Here is a 23,127-nt window from a genome sequence, read left to right as displayed (position 1 = left end):
TCTGGGATGATCACCTTCAGTGATATTATCGCCACGGCCATCAGGCGCACACTGACTGGATGGCTGAGCACTGCAATACGCGAAGGCGATAGTATCGCCGAAAGTGACCATCCGAGAATACATCCCCTGGGCTCACTCAAACTCAGACTTGACCAAATTCTACTCAGCTAGGCTCACTCATACTCACCATAATTCTGCTAAGCTGGACTCACTCGGACTCACGCTCACCGAAATTCTACTCAGTTGGGCTCACCTTGATTCCCCAAAATCCTACTCAGTTGGGCTCACCTAGATTCCCCAAAATCCTACTCAGTTGGGCTCACCTAGATTCCCCAAAATCCTACTCAGTTGGGCTCACCTAGATTCCCCAAAATCCTACTCAGTTGGGCTCACCTAGATTCCCCAAAATCCTACTCAGTTGGGCTCACCTAGATTCCCCAAAATCCTACTCAGTTGGGCTCAGCCAGACTCCCCAAAATCCTACTCAGTTGGGCTCAGCCAGACTCCCCAAAATTCTACTCAGCCGGGCTCAGCCAGACTCCCCAAAATTCTACTCAGCCGGGCTCAGCCAGACTCCCCAAAATCCTACTCAGCCGGGCTCAGCCAGACTCCCCAAAATTCTACTCAGCCGGGCTCAGCCAGACTCCCCAAAATTCTACTCAGCCGGGCTCAGCCAGACTCCCCAAAATTCTACTCAGCCGGGCTCAGCCAGACTCCCCAAAATTCTACTCAGCCGGGCTCAGCCAGACTCACGCTCACCGAAATTCTCAGTCGGGCTCATGGTCACCAAAATTCTACTCAGCAGGGCTCTCCTGGACTTGCGCTCACCAAAATTCTACTCAGCCAGGCTCACTCTGACTCAGACTCACCATAATTCAACTCATACGGGCTAACTCGCAAATTATACTCGGCTGGGCTCACTCGGATTCACTCACCACAATTCTCCGCAGGGCTCACTTAGACTCACCAAAATTCTACTCAGCTGGGCTCACTGAGAGTCGCAGGTCAGTTGAGAGTCAACTCGAGTGAATTTAGCGACCTATGGTTCAGAGCACTGCCAAAGTGTGAAAAGGAAAATAATTGGAGTAGAATTGTTATATGATCATGACCTTAGTCAGGAAATCCAGACAAGCACGCACATTTTTCCAGGTAGCCACTCCCCCAGCTGAGCTATTGAAGAGGCCAGAACTCGGCAATGCAAAATCAACCACTTGAAGCTTGGGAACATGATTAACAATTAACAAAATGAACAGTAAAAGATACCTTCATACTGCTCACTGCAGGTGGACTTCCTCAGTCCAAGCTGTTGTTCAACGAGATCTTGGATGGACAGCTGATCAGAGGCTGCAGACTCCTTTTCAGGCTCTTCGAGAACAGGAGGTGCTCGCGAGAATGCCTACATCGCAAGACCCCGAAAAAGCCTCAGGTATCACAACCAATTCACAACAAAATCCCCTGCCCAAAAAATGTTTGCATGCCATTTCGTTTAATTCCAGCATGGTCCAAGTTAAATGCAGGGATATGCAACAACAAACAATCCAGAAGTTGAAAATCGGTCATAATATTATATATGTAATCAACCCCCGCTAACTGGACCCTTTATGGAATCGAAGATTTGGTCAAATTATCTGAAAGGTCGAATTAACAAAGGGCGGCTGATGAATGAATTCAAATATTTTTCATTGCTTCAAGTAGGCTGTAATGTTTATCTTCTCGCACTTGAAGCGCAGCTCAACCAGCATTCGGTAGAGTGCCGACATGTTTAAACGCTGCCTCAGTGCGACATGACAAGAAACAATTTGGAACGAATGGCTTCATGCGCTGAAGGAGTTGTCAGCCACTTAACCTGGACCACCGTTTATCGAAATGGAGAAATATACCTGAAGTCGAATTAGGCAATTGCAGAAATACCTTGCGTATGTCAACGCATTCAGTAGAAGCGGAGTTATTGGCAATGCATTCAGTAGAAGCGGAGTTATTGGCAATCCTATGAAGCACTGATCTTACGGGCCCGTGCTGTCGCTGAGATCCTTCTAGTCAGGGCTCCCTCCCACACTCTTACTACCTTTTCTATTTGTAATAAAATGTTTACTCTCTCTCTTATTAGCAATGCACCTGCTTGCGGTGCTTCCACTCCTTCAATGGTTTGCACTGTGAAGGGTACGATGGAGCGGGGCGTGCCCACCATGCTCCGCCTACTGAATGTCACTGTGGCGCACAGTTCAAGTTTGATTTTAGGTGTTCACCTTGACACCACTACTTGTGATTTTGGAGCCTACCACATGCCAAACATGGTTGCCCTCAGTGAGGCACCGTGCGCTCAGCCAGCCAACTTGTCGCGGTACCCAACGGTCGACGTAGCAGACCACAGCTACGTGGAACTGTAATGCGTATGCACAGCATTTGCTTTGTGCTTGCGCTCATATGTTCCAGTCTGGCGGTGCTTTGTGGTGGGCCTTTGTCCTGCACCAGCTTGACTGACGGATAGTAGCCACATCCAACATGCTCATTTTGAAATGCTATGAATGACACATTACGAAACAAAGCCTGCCAAGGCATCTAACCAGGAGTGGCCAAGAGTGAACGTGCTGACAAGCATGCGTGTGGTTTGACTTTAAGTTTCGAGTGGTTCGAGGCTAATTGAGTGTTCAAAACTAGTTGAACTACTGAGACCCGACAGCTATGACACCGATAAGCAGGGTGGCTAAAGCTAATTCCTACACTTGCACCTGCAACCAGCGTGAGCAGATGATAGTCTGCTGCTTCCTAAGGTACGTAATTATTATCGAAATTCAAAAGGCAGATTTTTACTTCAGCCTGTTTATTAAACTTTCTCAGTAAATATACAGTGACAGTAGGAACAAACACACTGATCCAAACACTTCTTGAGTGATATCGGCTAAGTTGATTGAAGTGTTGCCCTGATTCTATTGGAAATTAACTTAGTGAATATTTTATGCATAACTGAAAACAAGCTAATGGGCCATAATTCAATTCCTTAAAGGGGTCCTGAAGCATCCCTCAGGCTTGATGAAAATACAGTCCATGGGTAGCATACGCAGCTGTGAACATCTCAGCCCTAAGTTTTGCAGTTGTGCGTGGCATGTGGAACTTTTAAGCAGAGCACGAAGTCACCTTTTTCTCAAACACTCTTTTCAACAGAAGCCATGTTCCTCACTCTTTACTGGATGCTTTATTTCGTCATAAAGCACTCGGAAAACGCGGTTGCTATTGGCCAATAGCTGACATCAGTGAAGAAGGGCGTTTGGATCTGTTTGGATCAGTGCGCTTCTTCCTACTGTTACTGTGTATATTGACTAAGTTTAATAAACAGGCTGAAGCAAGCGAAAACCTGCTTTAAAATTTTTATAGTAATTATGTACTTACGGAAGAAGCCAACTAGTCTGCTCCCGCTCGGCTGCAGCCGCCCGCGTAAGAGTTAAAGTTTGGCAACCCTGCTTGTTGGTGTCATAGCGGTTGGGTCCCACTAATTTCGAGTAGCTTTGAACACTCAACTAGCGTCGAACCACGGGAAACTTAAAGTCGGACTACACGCACGTTTTACAGCGTGCGCTCACTCCCGGCCGCTAATGGCTTTAGACGTCTTGGCAGACTTATTGATAGCGCTTCAAGATGTGAAGTTGGATGTGACTAATATCCGTCGGTCAAGCTGGTTAAGGGCAAAGCTGGTCCGCACCACGTTAGCACCGTCAGAGTGGAACATTGAGCACGAGCACGCACTCAAGCCCTGTTGTGCACAACGCAAACGCTGCGCATATGCACTACAGTTGCACGTAGCTCTGGCCTGCTACGTAGCGTAGATATTGTGGCCAACGTTATTAGTGAATACGGCCGCCGTGAGGTGCCGCAACGAGCCCACACTGCAGCTCACTGAGGACAACCACGTTTGGCTTACATTTTGGCGCATCGTAGGTGCCAAAATCGAAAGTATTGGCGTCTATGTTAACATCCAAAATAAAACAAACTGTGTGCCATTGGCTTACAGTTGGGCGCATCGCAGGTGCCAAAATCGGAAGTACTGGCCTCTATGTTAACATCCAAAATCAAACTAACTGTGTGCCATGGTGACATTCAATAGGCGGAGCGTTGTGGGCACACCCCCCTCCACCATAGCCTTCACAGTGCAAATAATTGGAGTGGGAGCCTCCACCGCAAACGCTGTCTTTTATTGCCAATAACTCCACTTCTGCTGAACGCATTGAAGTACTCTTTGTGGCAAATTATTTCTGAAATAGTCTATTTTAACATCAATTGCATTTCTCCACTTCGATAAAAAGTGGTATAGGGCCCCTTTAACATCTCCCTTCTTGCGGATGAGTATAATGTTGGCATTCTTCCAGCTCTCTGGTGCACTTGAAGCCGTGAGGCATTGCCCATAAAGGGCCGCAATCATTTCAAGCATGACATCTCCTCCACCTTTGATTAAATACTGTTATTCCATCTTTTCCACGGGTCATGTCTTGCAAGACCCTTCTAACTTCACGACTAGTTATAGAAGGAGCCTCTGTATCCTGTTCACCACTATTTCAAGTGAAGGTAGCGTGGCTGCTCTGGGTACTGTACAGTTCGGTATAGGATTCTGCTGCTTTTACTATATCATTGAAATTGCTGATGACATTACCCTGCTTATCTTTCAGTGCATACATCTTGCCTTGTCCTAGGCCAAGTTTTCTTCTCACTGATTTCATGCCGAGACCATTTTTTTACTGCTTCTCAATAATTTACACATAATAATATTGAATAGGTATCTCTTACTTTCTTCTTGTTGATTAGTTTTGACAGTTCAGCAAATTCTATCAGATCTCTTGATTTGGACACTTTCCTGCTCTGTCGTTTCTTTATTAGGTCCTTTGTTACTTGGGAGAGCTTCCCTACTGGTTGCCTTGGTGCCTACTTCAATTGCTGCTTCTGAAATCAGCCTAGTTAGCTTCATTCCTTACCACTATGTTACATTCATCTTCCTGTTCTAAAGCTGCATATTAGTTTGCGAGCACCACCCTGAATTCGCCTGCTTTTACCCTTACTGCGTCTACGTTGGCCTGTTTCTTCTCGACTAATTTTAGTCTTTCTCTATTCAAATTGAGAGAAAGCCTAGACCTCGCTAACCTATGGTCACTGCACTTTACCGTACCTAACACTTCTACATCCTGCACTATGCTGGGATCAGCAGAGAGTATGAAATCTATTTCATTCCTTGTTTCTCCATTAGGGCTTTTCCAGGTCCAATTACTGTTATACTGAATGTACTTGATCAGGAATACTGGTAAAATACTCCACATCCTATTTGAAGATTAATAGGTAATCCAACAAACTAACCTCTTGCATTTGCACTGGCTCTCTCCTAAAGAAATAATGATGGCACTCACCATCATTTCTTTCACCGGTGCTGACCGACTTCGCAGGTATGCACTGATGGTTACGCGGTCATCCCCACCGCTGGACATCCACGACGGACGGCTGATTTCAGCGTCCTGTGAACTTCCACAGGAGCGCATCGATGAAGGTTCTTCATAGGCCTGGACAACAATCAGACAGTCAAGATACCAATGAGAAGATAACGTGCCTTGATATTGTCGTATGAGGGGCGTATACAGTCGGACGCGTTTATACAACTGTTCTACTGTCAGTTTCGGTTCTGTATCGTTATCTATTCGCCATTTTGTCTACCAACGTTGTACACGCTGATAGCGCTAGTGTTCTGTATGTACGCTCGTTACAACGGATCCGCGTACAACTGACTTTCGCACATAACGGACCATATTTCAACCTTAGTTTGCTTTACCTATTTTAGCAATGCAACGAAGTTCGCTTTTAACTGACCGTGCTACAACGTACTATCGGCTAGAGTGGACGAAATTAGCAATTTTCTTCAAAATCGGGCATATAAAGCGTACTTTTGCCATGTCGACACGGGCTGACAAGACCTGTGAAAGTCAGCAGACAATCGTGGCTCAATCTCGTGCGCGCGCTAGGCAGGGTGGGGAGGCGAGAGAGAGGGAGGGAGGAGGAGGTGCTCCCCTCTGGGGGCTCTTCAAAGGAGTGCCGTATCTTGAAAGCGATCTTATCTTGAAAGGATGGTAGCTTTGTATGCTCTGTGCTTGACGTTTAGTTCGCTCACTGCTGCTGCAGCGATTTCCAACTACAGCGTTTTGACAGCGACTTTCCGCGGTCATCAATCGAGATGTGCTCATGTTTACCGGTGCACGCATAACACAGTGCTTGTTGATTTAGTTAATAAGCAAATGTTTACAACTTCACACGGCTGATAAAACTACTATCCGTACTTAGTATAGCTGTCTACTAATCTGCTATTACAATCGATGCTTCGCCTTGCGGGCGAAACTGCAACTTTTTTATTTTTTATTTTGGACATTCGTCACTCACTCTTTGCAATAACGTTAGAGATTGTGACCAAAGTTTTGGAAGTGAGACATTTCGGATATTACGGACTTCAGATAAAGAGGGTCCGTTGTAACAAGAGTGGTACTGTATAAACCATCTACATCATTAAACTCCTGCTCTTCGTTCAAGTCCACTTCAGCATCTTTGTAGGACACAAGTGGATTCTGCATACGATAGCAAAGCGATCTACTTGGCTAGAAGCAGTTGAGTACTGCGGCATGCTGGCAATGCACAAAGCTCTTGTCGTTATGGCTGCAGCATTAGCCACACGAGCACCAAGAGCCACGCAATCACATTTTGTCGCTTCGGCCAAAAAAAGTATGATGTTTGAAAGGTAGAATGCCACCCCTAACTTATCAGCAATGATGTAAACGAAGTGTCTATGAACCGCAATCCCCTGATAGCGGCATATAAACCGCGACTAAGTAACTTTGTGTGGCAGTGGTGCATCATGCCGCATTCACGCTAATTCGGGGTGCTTGACCACAGACAGCAATAAGAATTAAACACTTGAGCAGCAGTTGGTCCAAACTGATCCAAATAGGCACAATGCATGTGGTGCTGCACGGAAAACAGTGCAAGAACAAGGGTGCCACTGCTGTGGCCTCCAAGATAGCACTGGCGCGTGCACCAGCTATCTCAGAGGCTACGGCACTGTCTTGCCCTGAAGCACGCTGGGGACATGCCTTGAAAGCATGGTTACAGCATGGTCGACAGCAAATGAATTTCCTTGCGGCTACTGAAATCCACGCGCAGCGCTCACTCATCTCAGTGGTTGTACCTTCTTCGCCATTATACTGAAGCAGGGGGTGCGCTGCTGTGCACCCAGTACAACCGCACTTTTGTGCTTCGAAACTTAGCATGAGCGTGACCTGGTTTGAAGTGCTCGTTGCAACTGTACAGTGCTTTTAAACATGTGCATTGTACGAGGTATGTTAGAAAAGTATCCGACGTTTGGCCAAAGAACAAAAACTGGCATAACTGGAGCGTTGGAAACCTAATCACCCTCAAATTAGTCTCCCTTGGACTCAACACAACTTCTCCCAGCGGTGCTGCCATTGTTGGAAGCATTCCGAGAATGCCTCTTTCGGAATGAAGTTTGGCTTAGCTGTCGTTGCAGCCATAATGTCCTCTCTTGTCTGAAATCGCGCTCCTTTCAATGGCCTCTTGAGTTTGGGAACCGGCCAGAAGTCGCAGGGCGCCATATCAGGAGAGTAAGGAGCCTGTTGAACTAGAGGAGTCTTGTTTTTTGCCAAAAAGTCTGAATCAAGTGCGAGGGATGTGCAGGAGCATTGTCGCGATGGATGCGCCAATTTACTGTTGACCACAACTCCAGTCTCTTGCACCGCACAGCATCACGTAGGCGACGGAGGACATCCCTGTAGTACTCTTTGGCAATTGTTTGACCCTGTAGTGCGTACTCATGGTGAACCACACCACAGGAGTCAAAGAAAGCAGTCAGCATCACTGATGTTGCTACGCACTTGGCGGACCTTCTTTGGTCTTGGTGACGTGGAATGCTTCCACTGCGACGACTGGGATTTGGTTTCCGGGTCGTACCCGTACGCTCAAAACTCGTCACCAGTCGAAGTCACTGTTTGTGGAATCCAGCATGTCCTGTGAGACTTCAACACGAAGTTGCTTTTGCTCCACTGTGAGCAGCTTCGGCACGAATTTCGGCACAACTCTCTTCCTGGCCAAATCTTTGGTCAAAATGGAATGTGCAGAAGTGCTCACGCCCACCTCTTCCGCAATTTCTCGGATGGTCACATGACGGTCCTGCATCACCACAGCGTTCACTTCAGCAATGACTTGGTTATTTCGGCATGTTGAGGGTCGACCGGAGTGTGGCTCGCTGTCTACCGATGTGCGGCCGTCTTTAAACGGGTTGTACCACTCCTTAATCTGTGTGCTGCTCATAGCATCGTCACCGAAAGCAGTCCGAATCTTCCGAATGGTTTCCACTTGGCTGTCGCCCAGTTTCTGGCAAAATTTTATAAAGTAGCGCTGCTCCAGTTGCCCCGTCATTTTCCTTGCAATAAAAAAAACGACGAGAGCACTGCGCACTACCTCACTCAAACGCTGCATCCCAGTGACTGATACTATAGACAGGCGGGAAAAAATACGCGCATGCGCACGAAGGTTCAAGGTCGGCTGATGCAAGCGCGCTTGTTTCATATCCATCAGTGGTTAGCAAAAAAAAAAAACCAAGGGCGGATACTTTTCTAACAGACCTCGTATCTGGACGCAGTTTCAATAGGCAGGGTTGGAAAATTGTAAATGAAGTGAAATGCGGACGTTATAACCAACAATTCATTACATCTGGGATCGTTAAAAGTAGGTTCAACTGTAACTGCTTTCTTTTAGTCATGTGCAAGGGTACCATTTGAATATTTAGCATACCATTACAATACTCACATCCAACAGATGCTCTTCGTTGAATTGCTGCTCATCCTGTTGGATTTGTTCAGCAGCATCATCTAAAACAGCAAATTGCAGACGAACACAGCATACTGTTATAAGCTTGTCCCGAGTCATCTCAGCAAAGATGAATTCATTAATGCCGGGGTGGGCAATTTTAAAATGAATTGAATACTACACAATAACTATTTGTATTCGTATTTGCAATAACTACTATTCAGTATTTTAGAATATTCGAAACTAACAACTAACTGAAATCTGGTTACTGTTTTCCGTCTGCTAAACAAAGTATTGCAAGTTATCAGGAGTGAACAAAGACAAAAGTTAAAGTTTTCAGAGCAATAGAGACACAAAATCAGTAATACAAGTTTTTTTTTTTGGTTTCGTGACAAAAGCTTACATGACAACCTGCGACTTGCTTGTAGCATGTCATTTAGTGGTTTTGGTCGTTCAGTCATGTAGCAGTCAGCCAAGAGAGGGCCGCAGTGCAGCTGCTATTAGCTCCGCCAGACTTCTAGGCTGGCTTGCTACATAATCACCCATTTCACATGGTGGATTTGTCTGTGTCGGGACTTTCGCCTCTGCATGTTAAATTAGCATACTGTGTGCTTTATCTTTTACGCTACATCCTGTGATGCTTTCCTTGAAACTGGCCATTTTACATGTGTCTACGGCGCACAATGATGTAATATTTAAAACTGATCCTTTATACCTCCTAGTTAGCTGTCTTTTTGCACTAGTCAGTACAAAAGTGGTACATAATTATACCAAAGTAAACATTTCTGCTCTAAATATCTGCGTCTATATTCAATACTTGCTATTTGCACTCGATTCATATTTGAAAAAAATCAATATTTGCCCACCTTTAAATAATGTGCATCAAGTGCACAGCCTGTCGCATTTTTAGCTATATCATGCGAGTGTCCATCACACGTCACTTTAGCGCCTTTAAGCGACGATAATCAGCGAGACTGGCAGAAGTACTCTCAAGTGCCCTAAGCACTCTCCTGTGTAAGAATCATCTAATGCGATGTTCCCTTCAGGACGACGTACGACCATATTAGTGTTCTCACACGATATAGCTAAAGATGCCCGGGGGCTGTACATTAGAGTATACATCTTGTATATCTTTGCAGACTGCAAAACGAGAACGAAAAAAGAAGCCACTCCTCTGGGAGTTGTCCAAGTATGGGTAAGCATTCTGCCACTTGCTCATCTTCACGCAATCCGGTGTCATTATCGATGTTATGAAACTTGATTTGACTGGTATAAACGACATCGCGGCGGCGACACGAACTACTGTGGACAGCGGCACAAGGTGAATTGATAACACAAGCTAACTACTGCAGGTGGCGGCATTAGGTGCGCTGATGACGTTCCGATCATTATAAGCCTGTTATTACTCTTTAGCACCTTATCCTTCCGCATCCAGCCATTATCAACAGTGATCAATCGTACTCCAGAAACAGCTGCGTATGCCGCGGTCGCATGGGCCTGTGTTCTCGCCGCTTAGTTTGCGTTGAAGCGAGACGCGTGGCCCCCATTTTGACAGCAATCTGATGGGGACAAAGTGCGCCAAGCGCTGATAGCTTCGTCTGCGCTGTGTTCTCGCAGCTTAGCTTGCGTTGAAGCGAGAGGCAGCACAAAGGTGAATTTGCTCACTGCTGTGGGCCCTATCTTGAAAGCGATCATCTTGCGTGACACACGGACGAATTTCCTTTCCTCGTTGGGGTTTAAAACAAACACATCTACCATTCCTGTGCGAGTACTGAAAGTCATAGGCATCACACAGGCTGCTGTGTTTGCTGTTTCAACACTTCGCCTTATAATCTGCCATTCTGTGAGAAGAATTAAGAGCTCAGATAAAAGCTCAGATACAAGACAGACTTCAGTACCAATCCATACAACCTCTAGTCGTGTCAGTAGTTTGCTTGATGTGTGGCTCGCACTACTGGTGTTGAAAATAAAGTGTTTGCGATGAAATGCTACCTAGCAGGGAGCCTGTATCCAATAGAAAACTAGAACAACGGTTCTCTAGTAGGCTTTCTGATATTGAACAAGACTGTATGATGTGTCTACATAAACAGACCAATTTTCACAGCAAATGCATGTCTCACCCGTGAAGCTTTCTTCAAAGGCAGCCTGAGCATCAACATCTGAAATGAGAGAGTGCCAGTGAAAATGACACTAATGGTGGTGAAGAAACACTAGAGGCACATTAGGTGGCAGAAATCTGTTGCCCATTACAAGTACGTCGATCCCACACTATCCTATTAATGTATTCATTACAAGGACCAGATTTGAGTGACAATGACAAGCCTACATGTAACCAAACTACTGGTATATAATGATCGCTTTTCAAGGAATTATCAATTTTTTTATAAGTGGGCTCAACTGTGTAGGAAGAGTAAAGACATTTGCAGCCATGTTGCGATGCAAGCACAGCATATTTCTGCGAGAATGAGGGGAGCCACCTCGTATGCACATGCAAGCGTTGTGCAAAGTTCCAGAAAGCTTGGGCAGTACTGAGTAGTAAAGGCGTAGTTTGTACGTAATTTGTGAAGCCAACACCATAACAATTGCAAATGAAAATAGGCTGCTTATAACACCTGTGCAATTGCAAGAGACCCCTTCGGAATAGCCTATGAAGTTTTATGTATTAGCATTGCGTTGTCGTGTCATTACCATAACTTGAAATCTCCAGTGTTATCACTCACCAGTCTCCGATACATCAAAACGCTCCCTCAGGTACTTGGAGCTGCTCCTGGAAGGTGTCCCCTATAATGTACAAATGAAGGTGTAAATATGGCAAAATAATTCCACAGAGATGACCATATCTGACCAACACATCTGCAAATTCCAGCAATAACACTATGATGCACAGCAGATGAACTTCCTTTCTTAGAAAATGTTGAATGCCCAAATTGATATTAAAAAATAAAAAAGGCACTACAGCCTCGTGATGCACTTATGCAGCAAGTGCAATAAGTATGCAGGTTTCGGCACATGGTATATACCAAGTGTTTAAGCAAAGACCAAGCAAATTTTTAAAACAAAGCAGCAGAGAAATTTTTTGGCAAGTCATTCACACTGCTGGACATCAGAGGTTGCATGATTATCACTGGAGTACTAAGAAACTAGAGTTCACTAATACTGTTACATTAGGGCACATGTTGCAATATGAAACTGAAGCCATCAGTGCTCAAGGCACATACACAGAAGAAATCGCTAGACTATCACAAATTTCAAGATACCCATACTAAAATGTGCCGCACCGAAACATGTACAGAATTGTTCAAGAACAAAACCATTAAGGTTAGAATACATGTACGCAGCAATCTCACCAGTAACAACAAAATAAAAGAATGAGGCACCACCAATCAGAGTTAACTGATTAACTGATTTTGTTGAAGTGAGGGTTGAATTTGTTTCAACCTTACTGAAGTAAAGGAAAACAAAAAAGCAAGAGCTGTTGGCGTGTACCTGGAAAAGATTAATTTTTCAACAAGACACAGATGGCTGGTTAACATTCAGAAATTTTTAAATGCTAGGAAGCGAATGTTCACGTGAAACATCAGAAGAAAGTTGCTTTAATAGCATGTCATGTTTTTGCAGTTTCCTGGCGTACAGACCCCCCCCCCCCCCTCCTTCCGTTCTTCATGAAAATAGTCAGTTTTAAGAGCACAATAAGATGTCTAGCCTGCCTTAAAAGTGTCACTGACCGTCTCTTTCATTCTGTTTAATGGCAATGACAGAGGCTTCAAACAGTTTACTCGACTAGTACCAGCATACTTGTTGTCCAATACTGATGTATGCTATTTCCTGAACATTGCTATATGCCCTTTAATCTCCGGCACGAATTTTTTTCAAGATTGTGCGTAATGCAACACACAGTTCCACTAGTAAATGCACAGAAATAGTCCACAATTTAGAGCTGTGCTATTTGTAGAAGAGCATGTTCAAATGCTCAGGGTAATGATGCATTTCACAGATGTGCTCCATCTGCTCGTTCACCTCATATCATCAAGCTGTGCTGTAATTCACAAGATTAACAATGGGGAAAAATCACCTCCATTACGACCTGTTCAGCAGCAGGCAACCGTGTAGATGTATCCAGAAGGCTGAAATCTGGAACCACACAAGAAAATTCAATTGCATTTGTCAACAGAAAACCCCTAATTGTCATCCTGGGGCATTATGACATCTGAGACGCTCCTGGTCCAACAAAAAACCTCACTGTCTTATCGAGCTGCCATACTCAATCACTCATATCACACGTGAAGCACTCAATGTAACAATCTTATAAGCCTTATACACAACGCTAGGTTTAAAGCACTGCCAGTGTTTTTAAGTGCCTGAACCAATGCCCAGTCAAACTGTTCAAACAGTCTAAGAACTGTTCACGTAAGAATTGTCTGAAAATGACAAGACTACTAACCAAGTGGCAGGAAAAGGTGGCACAACTTTCGTATATGACTAACAATGTACGAGCGCTTGGTTAGCTTCCATTACATGCAATACAAAAAAGAATCGGTTTAACACAAACCATCTATTCAGTAAAGCCAAGCTCCTACAGCCATCATTTACTTTGCTCCGCAGCCTTCTCAGATCAGCAAGATGTCTGGAACCTTGGAACCAAATGGTATTTTTGTAGACAATAGACTAGGCCAGTATCAAAGAGGATGTTAAAATCTTCACAGCGAACAGCCGTGGGAGGTCATTGAAGTGTTTGTAGGGTGAAAATTGTGAAGACACTGCGAGCAGCCACATGAACCAGTGGTCATAACATGAGATGTAGCTGTTAATGCCCTAAATACATTGGTGTTATTTTTTTTTAACTAAAGGGCACTGAAAGATTTTTGAGTAACTTAAGAGAAATGTCAGCTTTCCAGAATAACACTAAGATTCCAAGTCAGCAACGCTTTGAGTCATGCAAGCACAATAAATGTACTTTTAATGTTTGGATACACCTAGCATAGTGAAATTTCTCTTCTGTGGATCACTGCTGTTAAGACAAAGTTCCGTATGACGGAGAGAATTCCTTGGTCCCTTCGTGTTTATCTCTGTTCCCTCGTCGTACCTTCCCTCTTTTTCCAGGTAGCACCTAAGTACCAAAGCCTTTTCTAGGAAAAGTGCTGGAAGGCTGCTGAAGCCTTGTTTGCTAGGTAATAATCCAACACTTTAAATCAGAAGCTTCTTTTGCATTGTTTCAGCAATGCCACTAGCACGGTGTAAGATATATACTCTTTAGGTGAGGACACTCGCCAGACTCGATCGACCAGATAAAGTAGCAAAGGCGCGCGCCGATCGGCCCGGTGACGGCAGCGGATACCTATCGGCAGTACGACGCAACTTCAACCCGGAAAGCTTTTTATTGGTTTAATCTCCTGTTGTAGCAACCGGCGGTTCGCAGGAAATCCGAAATGATTGAGTGACGCACGAAAGTAGGTCACCGGGGAGAGGGCATGCGCACCTTCCTTGTCGGCGCACGCTCTCGCTTATCTAGTAACGTTGCTCTCGCCTGCGTTCTAACTGAAGTTGCGTGGTCCCGCCGATAGGTATCCGCTGCCGTCACCGCCCCGATAGACGCGCGCCCTTGCTACTTTATCTGGTCGATCGCGTCTAGCAAGCAAGCCGAGAAGTGTCCCCACCTAAAGAGTATATATCTTACACCGTGGCCACTAGTGAACTTGAAGCATGTACAAATCAACATGCAAAGTTTCTCATAGCCTTTTTCAACATCAATAAGCCTTCTGTTAAGACAAAGTTCCGTATGACGGAGAGAATTCCTTGGTCCCTTCGTGTTTATCTCTGTTCCCTCGTCGTACCTTCCCTCTTTTTCCAGGTAGCACCTAAGTACCAAAGCCTTTTCTAGGAAAAGTGCTGGAAGGCTGCTGAAGCCTTGTTTGCTAGGTAATAATCCAACACTTTAAATCAGAAGCTTCTTTTGCATTGTTTCAGCAATGCTACTAGTGAACTTGAAGCATGTACAAAACATGCAAAGTTTCTCATAGCCTATTTCAACATCAATAAGCCTTCTCATTAGAAAATTTCTTTCCAGCTACCTCAAAAGAAATCTAACAATAGATATAATATCAAAGATATAACTCTGCTGCACTCATCAGGAAGCAACAGAGAAAACAAGAAAAAAAAAAGAAAGACAGCTGCAGGCATGTTAACCAAACATGCCTGCAGAAATTCTAAAATGCACCTCTGAAAAGAAGAAGACTACAGAATCTAGGTCACAAAAACAATGCCAATTCCTACCTAGGCAATCATTGCTGGTTAAAAGGCCCAGAGATGAGTCACTGTCACTGGGATCGTGAAAGAGGCTCGTGGCAATGTCGCCGCATGATGGGCGAGTCAGACGAATCCTAAAATACAGCAAAGACAGCAGCGGAAGAAAGCCTTAAGGAAAACGAGTGAACGGCACAAGCCATCTGTACAGGTTAACAAGCTTAACTCACAAGGCACATAGGGCAGGCTGTGTTAGGGCAGGAAGTGTTAGAACTTTTCAATAGAATGCCACAACAGGGGGCAAACAAATGGAATGGGGTGATACAAGCGCAAGTGCCAAAGATTCACTCACTGCGCAAAAGAAGATGCAGCTATCAAACTAATGTGTGCATTTTCCATTTTAACTTGTGTAGTAGACCTATTACAGGCCTAGGGTGTTGCTAATAATGCATCGGCAATGTTGCACATGCACAGGACTAGGCATACCAAAAACTATTTGGGGCAGCAGCAACTTCCACCCCGGTTACTCTCTAAAAATCATGATGGCATGCAGGCTGCATTGCTAACACGAAAATCCATTACATGCAAACTAATAAAATGCCATTAGTGACATCACCGTATATATATATATATATATATATATATATATATATTACACTTTTAGGCTTGTAGCGCAGCTCAGAACGAGCAAAAAAGGAAGGTGGAAGGGGTAACGAAAAGGACTGGAGAACAGGGTGAGCTCTAACTTCCAACTGATGGTTTATTTCGTGACTCAGAAGGCTACTTATACACTCAGCGAACCATGTGACATGAAAAGGAAACAAGAACGAAAAACAAGCAACTAAACCTAAAATAACCATGTGAAAAAACATTCAGACAGCCTGTGGCGGCAGTCCGAGATACGCCAATTCACTGCTTGATGGCGATAATGAAGGTCAGCTTACACATGCACGGCCAGGACCTATGATAGCTTTCGCTTCAATGATTTCACTTGTAAGCTGATTGAGACTATGTCCTAAAATGACGCATTCTTCTAAAAAAAGGTTTGCAACTACAAGTTTTGCAGTGCTGCGCAAGAAACCCCCTGGCTGTGATGCAATTCTTAGCATTGTGGCTATGCTCACGCAGCCTATCATTCAGACATCGACCAGTTTGACCGAGATAACGTTTTCCGCACTTGAGTGGAAAGCAATAAACACAATGTGTGCAATTAACAAACTTCTTTTATGATTTTTTTTTATCACAGCTAGGAGGAGCCGCCTTATTTGGATTAGTGAGCTTGCAAATCCTCATAAGCTTGTTAGGGGCAGAAAACACAAATATTCGCTCGCTTGGCGATTTTCTTAAGATTATGTGAGATGCTGTGGATATAAGGAATAATGCTTGTCCTACTCCGAGTAGTTGTAGGATTATTTTCATGCTGGTTGTCTTTTCTAAACTCTTAGAATTCATTCTGCCACTGACACCTGTAAGGACAGGGGATAACCAGCCTGCGAAAGCCGTTCGCACTGAGAAGCAAAGCTAGACAAGACGGTATATGGTGGCACAATTTTTTTCAATGCATTATTTAAGCAAAAGTTAGCTATGCCTCTCTTGACCAACTTAGAATGAGCAGAATAAAACGGAAGTGGTTTGTTGGCACGAGGTTCATAGTACCAACACGTGTAAATATCGGAACCAAGTTAAGCGCAGATCCAAAAACCGGATCGTGTCATTCTGTGGGAGCTCGTGGGTAACGTCAAGGGGGGCAAGGAAATTCTTTCACTATTGCACCACCATTGCAACCTCAGCCCCAAGGTCAGCCGGAGAACATTGAATACAAAACAAAAAGTCGTCCACATAATGAAATATTTTGAAAACATTAGTCTGATTAAGGTTCACTGACATGACATCTAGGCGAGCTAAAAATCAATCACTGAGGGGCGGGGCAATGCAAGAACTGATGCATACTCCGTTTTTCTGCAAATAGATGCCATCATTCTAAGTAATGAACGTTGATGACAAATAAAAGCTCAAAAGTTCTAAAAATTGCCTGCTTGACAGCCCAGCATTATTCTGAAAACGGGTAGCACCAAATTCATCAATTGTCTGCGAAATAGCTGACAGCAGGTCATTGTGAAAGATATAGTAGAGGTCCGTCAAATCGACGGAGAAGACCTGGAACCCTCGATCAGAGTTGTCCTTCAAAAAGTCAATCACTTCATCAGAGTTACGTATTAACAATGGGTAATTCACGTTTAGAATGGCTAGCTTGGCTTGTAAAAACAGCGAGATAGACTTCTGCCAAGTGTCCTTTTCTGATACAATAACCCTCAATAGTAGGTCAGGTTTGTTCATTTCCGCACTAAAAAACTCCTCTAGGTGATCTCGTTTGCTGCTAGCAATGTTGTTCAACATTTTGTCCAAGTTATATTCTTTGCAAAGCGGTATCCGATCGATACATTCTTGCACATTCTTTCTTAGTTCCATTCATATTGTCACCTGTAATTCCCTTTATTCACTGATGACCACTGTTAAGGTGTCAAACTTAAGGTTAGACAGTTACAATGCTATCATCAACCCGTTTCTTCCTACTTTCGCTACCCTCCCTCGCGCGACTAATAAATAACTGCTCTCATTTCTCTGCAAGTCATCTGAAAATACAACTTGAACTGCAGGGGCTCCAGAAATGTATTTTGAGCATGAGGGCAGGAGCTCATTTCACCAATCAGTCATTTTTCACCAATCAGTCATTTTTCACCAATCAGTCATTTTTCACCAATCAGTCATTTTTCACCAATCAGTCATTTTTCACCAATCAGTCATTTTTCACCAATCAGTCATTTTTCACCAATCAGTCATTTTTCACCAATCAGTCATTCATTTTTTAAATTATTTTTTTATTGTGAAACCAAGGCTGAATTTACTATGAGAGGAGGGTTGGCCCTCAGGACTGTGCCCTTCTGGAACAAATCTTGTGCAGGCGCTTGCCCTCACTGTTACCAACCTATTAAAAGGTAGCCTATAAACCTGGCACTGCTGTTGTAGGAAACAATAAAATACACACTGAGTCTTCGGCAGTTCAATACAGGCCTATTTAGAACGTAAGCGAGGGAAACGGAAGGTACTTATGTCATTGATGGCGGCATGCCGCCGTAGAACAAGGGGGATCGCGCCGCAGGCCGATGACATGGAAGGAAGGTCAACTTAACAGTCGTTCCCTTGTACAATCCCCGTTAATCATGACACATGTATAAATAGGCATGACATCAGGCGACGCCAACGGCACTTGGTCACTGCCACTCTGGGGCGTCCCAGTTGGTGGATGCATGGACATCACATCCCTCCTTTGAAAGGAACGTGCATAAGCATGAACGGTAGCTGCACACAACAAGACACACTGCGGTATCTGGTAGTTGACGGTAAGGCTGCACAGACGCCTTGTTGGCTACCAGGTTCCAGCCAGGGATGCCGCTGGTGCCGTCAACCGCCATCATGGGGTCGTATTCTGAAACGTTCCCCCCCCCCATGCGAAATTTCTTTTTTCGCTTTCAGGCATGCTCTGATTGGCTGTTTTAGCAAAATTGGATGAGCTGATTGGGTGGTTGAGCCCGACGACATTCAATTTTGCTCAACCAGCCAATCAGTGCACACCCTGAAAGCGAAAAAAAAAAATTTCGCCTAGGGGAACGTTTCAGAATACGGCCCTTGTTCCACTCGGCGACGGTATCCGATCAATTCGCTTGCGCGGTTGTAAATCGCCCAAGTTCTGACCATTCTTCTCCTCCTTCCTCGCTGATGATTCATTGAATGTCGTTACGAAGTGTGTCTCCAGCATCGTTAGCGTCGCCTCGTACACGTCCATGGACTCCGCGATCGATGAATGTTCTTCCCCGCCTGCGTCTGGGCCTCTTGGAGCTCGAAATATGTATGCACCTAGGTCCTCAACCCCTAGACCACAGGGCGGTCAGAAGAATATTCTTGAAGTCGGGAGTGGTGTCTCCAGCCAGTTCCACATAGACTTGGAAAACGCGACGCCACTTCGCCAATGGTTTGGGGGCGGACCCGGCGTCTGCTAAAAAGGCGGCGGCGGCGGAATTTCACAACGCATGGTTGTAGGTCGAACAGGAGGATCGTCGTCTGAGTAGGAGTACTCTGGAGCGCACTAGGTCGCAGTGGTCGGAGCCGTCTGTGCCTTGGCAGCGTCTAGCATTGATGAAATGCGCTGTAGCGTTCAGCGTCCGTGGTCCGAAGAAATAGGAAGGGCACGCCTGGGCAACGCCTCCTATATATTTATAGGAGGCGTTGGCCTGGGTATCAGCAGGAGCGTCGCAGCAGACGAGACGTACCTGGGGTCCATGGACGTAGTGGACGCGTCGCAGAAGCAGCGTTCGAAGTAGGGTTGGTAGGGTTAGCGCCAAGGTAACGTCCGAGCCGTTCCAAGTCCGAAGAAGTGGTCGCAGGAAGTAGGGACGCGTTTCTGTAGCAGCGTCTGAAGTCCGTAGTGTAAGTCATCGCAGTAGTACAGGGGGTTCCTCATAGACAGCATGGGCAGCAATATGGACGCGTCGCAGCAGCAGTACCGCTGCAGTAGTAGTAGAACAGGGATGCATCTCAGTAGCAGCAATGTCCCTGGCATCCATTGAAGAATAATCCGAAGCAGCAGTATCGTAGCAGTGGTAAGGTTCGGAAGTAGTGCCCGCAACAGTATAAGTCATGTTCACCTCGTCGCGAATTGTCTTCTACGGCGGCCCCGGGCAGCGGCACCGCAGCGCGTCGGCGGACGACATGGTAGGAAGCACACCTAAACAGTCGAAGAATCGCTCATACAACCCCCCTTTAATCATAGTGAAATGAGTAATGACACCGAGAGAGTTGGTGGCAAGCAAGCCTCGGGCCCATTTGCTAAACGTTGCCCCTGCAGTAGTGAAACGTATATCTTGTTCACCTCTAGCCGTCGCCTTAATTACTTCATCCCTCATAACGCGTCCCGGTGAACAAGTGAGGCGTCGCCAGTGAAAGTATAAACACGCAAACATGCATTTACTTTGCGCAGTCGGACGCTCCGTGACTGGCCGAATAAATCCTACACGTGTAGACGATTGCGGACATAAAGAATTTCGTAACAAAAATTAACGCTCTTTAGCGGGTTTTACAACGCACACTGAGTTTCCAACGCATTTTAAACCAAGGTGTAGTTCAAATAGTGTCCAACCTACCGCTGGTCAGGTAGAACTGTAGAAGTTGCTCGCGGTTCACTTGTGTGCAGCGATGACAAGTCTGTGTCGTCTAGAAAGTTGGTCTCGTCCATCGGCACACGCGAAGAATTGAGTAAGGACAGTGACGGGATGACCGACGCCGCTCATAAAACCATTCGCCCACTAAGCCATTGGGAACTCGAACGCACTCGAACACAGAATGGCTCGTGAGCTCGCGCGCTTTCGTGGCTCACAGCAAGCGGATACGAACGGGATTGGATCGCGTTGGATAGGAAGTAGCGATGGCGATGGTGTCTGCTGAATAGGTGATGCGCAAAATTACGCAAAATCGACGTTCCGTAAGTTGTCAAGGTGCGTTTTTCTTTTAAAAGAAAAAAAAAAGTCACGCTTACTGATGTTTCCTTCTTGTTTAAATCATGCAGCAATATTTAATTTTATAGTCCAAATCGTCCAAGTTGCTTTTGTCTTCACCATTGAAATGCACCCCCAGCGATTAATACAAACAGTCTCGAAGGTAATGCTATGCCGTAATGCAAGACGCCTGGAAGTGACACAGCTGCCATGTATTACTCACGCTGCGAAGGGCCCAGATGAAGGGAAATTCGCAGTTTTTAATGCGATTAGCATTCTTGGGTCACTGGGTGAACCAACTTCTAATGGGTAGAGATTGGGATGTTGTGCTGACTCATGCGCTAACTGCTGAGGAACCAACGTTCTTAGATTTCAGAACAGTGCAGGGAATAGTGTTCGAAACTAACAGTTTGTCCGTAGGCATTGGGTTAGGCCGCACCTTTTTGTTTTCTCTCTTTTTTTTTTTTTCTAATGCGAAAGAGTCAAATGGCTCATTGAGCGATAAAGCCGGCGTCTGTCATCTGTATAAACGAAGCTGTACCTAATTTCCCATTGGCTGCGACGCCACTTTACGAGCGCGTCTCGACGGAGTAGAGCGGGCGAATGGGGACACCTGCTGCCTCCATAGCGCGCCAGGTGTAGCGTGAAGGGAGATGGCATCACCGCGACGCCACGTCATCTGCTCTCGCTCTCGGAAACCTGTGTTTTCTTCGCGTTCTTTGTCCGCGCCCGCGCAAGCTCTCGCCTGCGTTCTAACTGCGCGTCGGTAAGGTCAAATCAACGCGATCGCTTGCCCGCGAGGAGTTCATAACTCGAAAGACCTTTGTTTGTTTGTTTGTTTGTTTGTTTGTTTATCCAGCGGCCGTGGCTTGGGTGACCTGGGATCTTTCTTTGGTTCTTTCGGCCGCTTTCGTGGTAGGTACGACGGTAGTCGGTGGCCCAGCGTACCGCCAATACAAAGGTGCCGATGCAAAGGCACGTGCTCTCGCGCGACAGAGTGATCTATTTACGCGGCGCGTTCGTCGTCGAACATTTGGATGTTTAGATGTTTCGGTGGAGCGGTTGGGGTCAGAACAGCCCTCCCCTCCCGACAGCATCTCCACCCAACGCTCCCCCTGTGACGGCTGCGAGCGAGCGCAGTTGCTTGCGCCGCTGGAGGCAACACACATGGCGAATCGGCTTATATGTAACAGATGTGCTGATTAGCGGCTATGTTCTCTACCGAATTACGTAATGAAACAGCGAGCGCTACCTAAATATGCTGACTGTATCACTAACATAAGCCATCCGGCGATCATTCCTTTAAAAAAGCGAATAGCTTTCTAGAAGCGTTCGGCTATTGGCCCTTACAGCGACAATAATAGTCTTATCACTTTGTACCCATCGCAGTTCGCTTTGAAGATGATGCACCCGTGGGCGCACACTTCGGCCACATCGCAGATCGCTTTCAAAATAGGCGCCCGCGCGGCAGCTCCGTGGGCAGCAGCCGCAAGAACAGAACACACCCCCCACCGTCTCCGTCGCCTCCTCCCTGTGCCTCGCGCGCGGTCTTCGTTCGCGCGCGCTTCCGACCGCCTTCCTCTCTCGTGTGCGCGAGATTAAGCTGTGGTTGCCAGCTCACCCTCGCATGCTCTCACTCGCACACATAGCGTGCGCCGCGCGGCGACGGTTTTATCGCCGTTGGACTTTATACGGAACCTCACGGCGACGACGACAAAAATGCGCTTGGAGTGTCCATATAATTTCTATCGCAATAATAGCAATCCCGACGCCAGCAACACTGAGAAGCGTGACCGTCGTTATATAGCTGACTTCCCCGAAAAATTCAAAGTATGTGGGCTGATTATAGCGTCTGCAGTTGATTACTTACTGAACCACTCGAAAGTGCTATACAAGCGTTATACGCATGTTTTGTGATGTCCTGAAAGAACGAATTGTGACACTGAGTTGAAAGTCGCATGAAATGGGTCGGGGACATGCTGTGCGTCATATGCGTGCAATGTTTTAAAGTGTTTGGTTTAATTAGGGTATTAAAAATTGCTAATAGAACTGTTTAAGGAAACGGCATTGGTGGTAATTATGCTATGATTCTGCAATGCCGTGCAAGTATGCTGTGTCGTGTGTTTGTGTGTTTCAGTGATGTTATTGATGTAGTACGCTAATATAATTCTACCCGGAAGTACGTAACAACAAAATTATTTGAAACAATTGTTTACACAACAGGCTTCAACCAACACAGGTGATTGATACTTGGCTGGATAAATAAAAAACACGCAAGTGCTGGAAAGGGAAGCTTCATGCTTAAGGAGAGGAAATGCAAATATTTTGTTCCTCATCGAACATTCGTGAAAACCTATTTTTAAAGATACTACGACCACCCTTGCAGAATTCCGCATCTTGTCATTTAAACAAGCACGGCGTGCAGAATGTATATTGACAGAAATCGAAGGGCCCTCTGCTGCAACGTAGATGTTTCAACGGAAGACTGCCGAATATT

At 45.5% G+C, this 23,127-nt stretch overlaps 1 protein-coding gene across 4 annotated transcripts in view; it reads right to left on the bottom strand.

Moving 5' to 3' along the window:
- The window catches only part of LOC119455681 (uncharacterized), a 106,565-nt gene that overhangs the window by 72,223 nt on the left and 11,215 nt on the right, over positions 1–23,127 (bottom strand). Inside the window, exons 1-8 of one of the 4 annotated variants that reach the window (XM_037717107.2) lie at positions 20,280–20,508; positions 15,112–15,218; positions 12,914–12,972; positions 11,562–11,622; positions 10,962–11,000; positions 8,842–8,903; positions 5,388–5,537; positions 1,264–1,396 (exon numbers count right to left, since the gene is read on the bottom strand). In XM_037717107.2, the coding sequence (XP_037573035.1) occupies positions 1,264–1,396; positions 5,388–5,537; positions 8,842–8,903; positions 10,962–11,000; positions 11,562–11,622; positions 12,914–12,972; positions 15,112–15,218; positions 20,280–20,371 (703 nt within the window). In that variant the 5' untranslated portion in view covers positions 20,372–20,508. Of the gene's footprint in view, positions 1–1,263; positions 1,397–5,387; positions 5,538–8,841; positions 8,904–10,961; positions 11,001–11,561; positions 11,623–12,913; positions 12,973–15,111; positions 15,219–20,279; positions 20,509–23,127 lie in introns of those variants that run through there. The other 3 variants (XM_049668945.1, XM_049668946.1, XM_049668947.1) reach the window with 3 other exon arrangements.

This window comes from Dermacentor silvarum, chromosome 6 (genome assembly GCF_013339745.2).
Source record: "Dermacentor silvarum isolate Dsil-2018 chromosome 6, BIME_Dsil_1.4, whole genome shotgun sequence".
Classification (NCBI taxonomy): Eukaryota; Metazoa; Arthropoda; class Arachnida; order Ixodida; family Ixodidae; genus Dermacentor; species Dermacentor silvarum.
The sequence above is the reverse complement of the archived record's forward strand: the minus strand, read 5'-3'. Positions and strand labels throughout refer to the sequence as shown.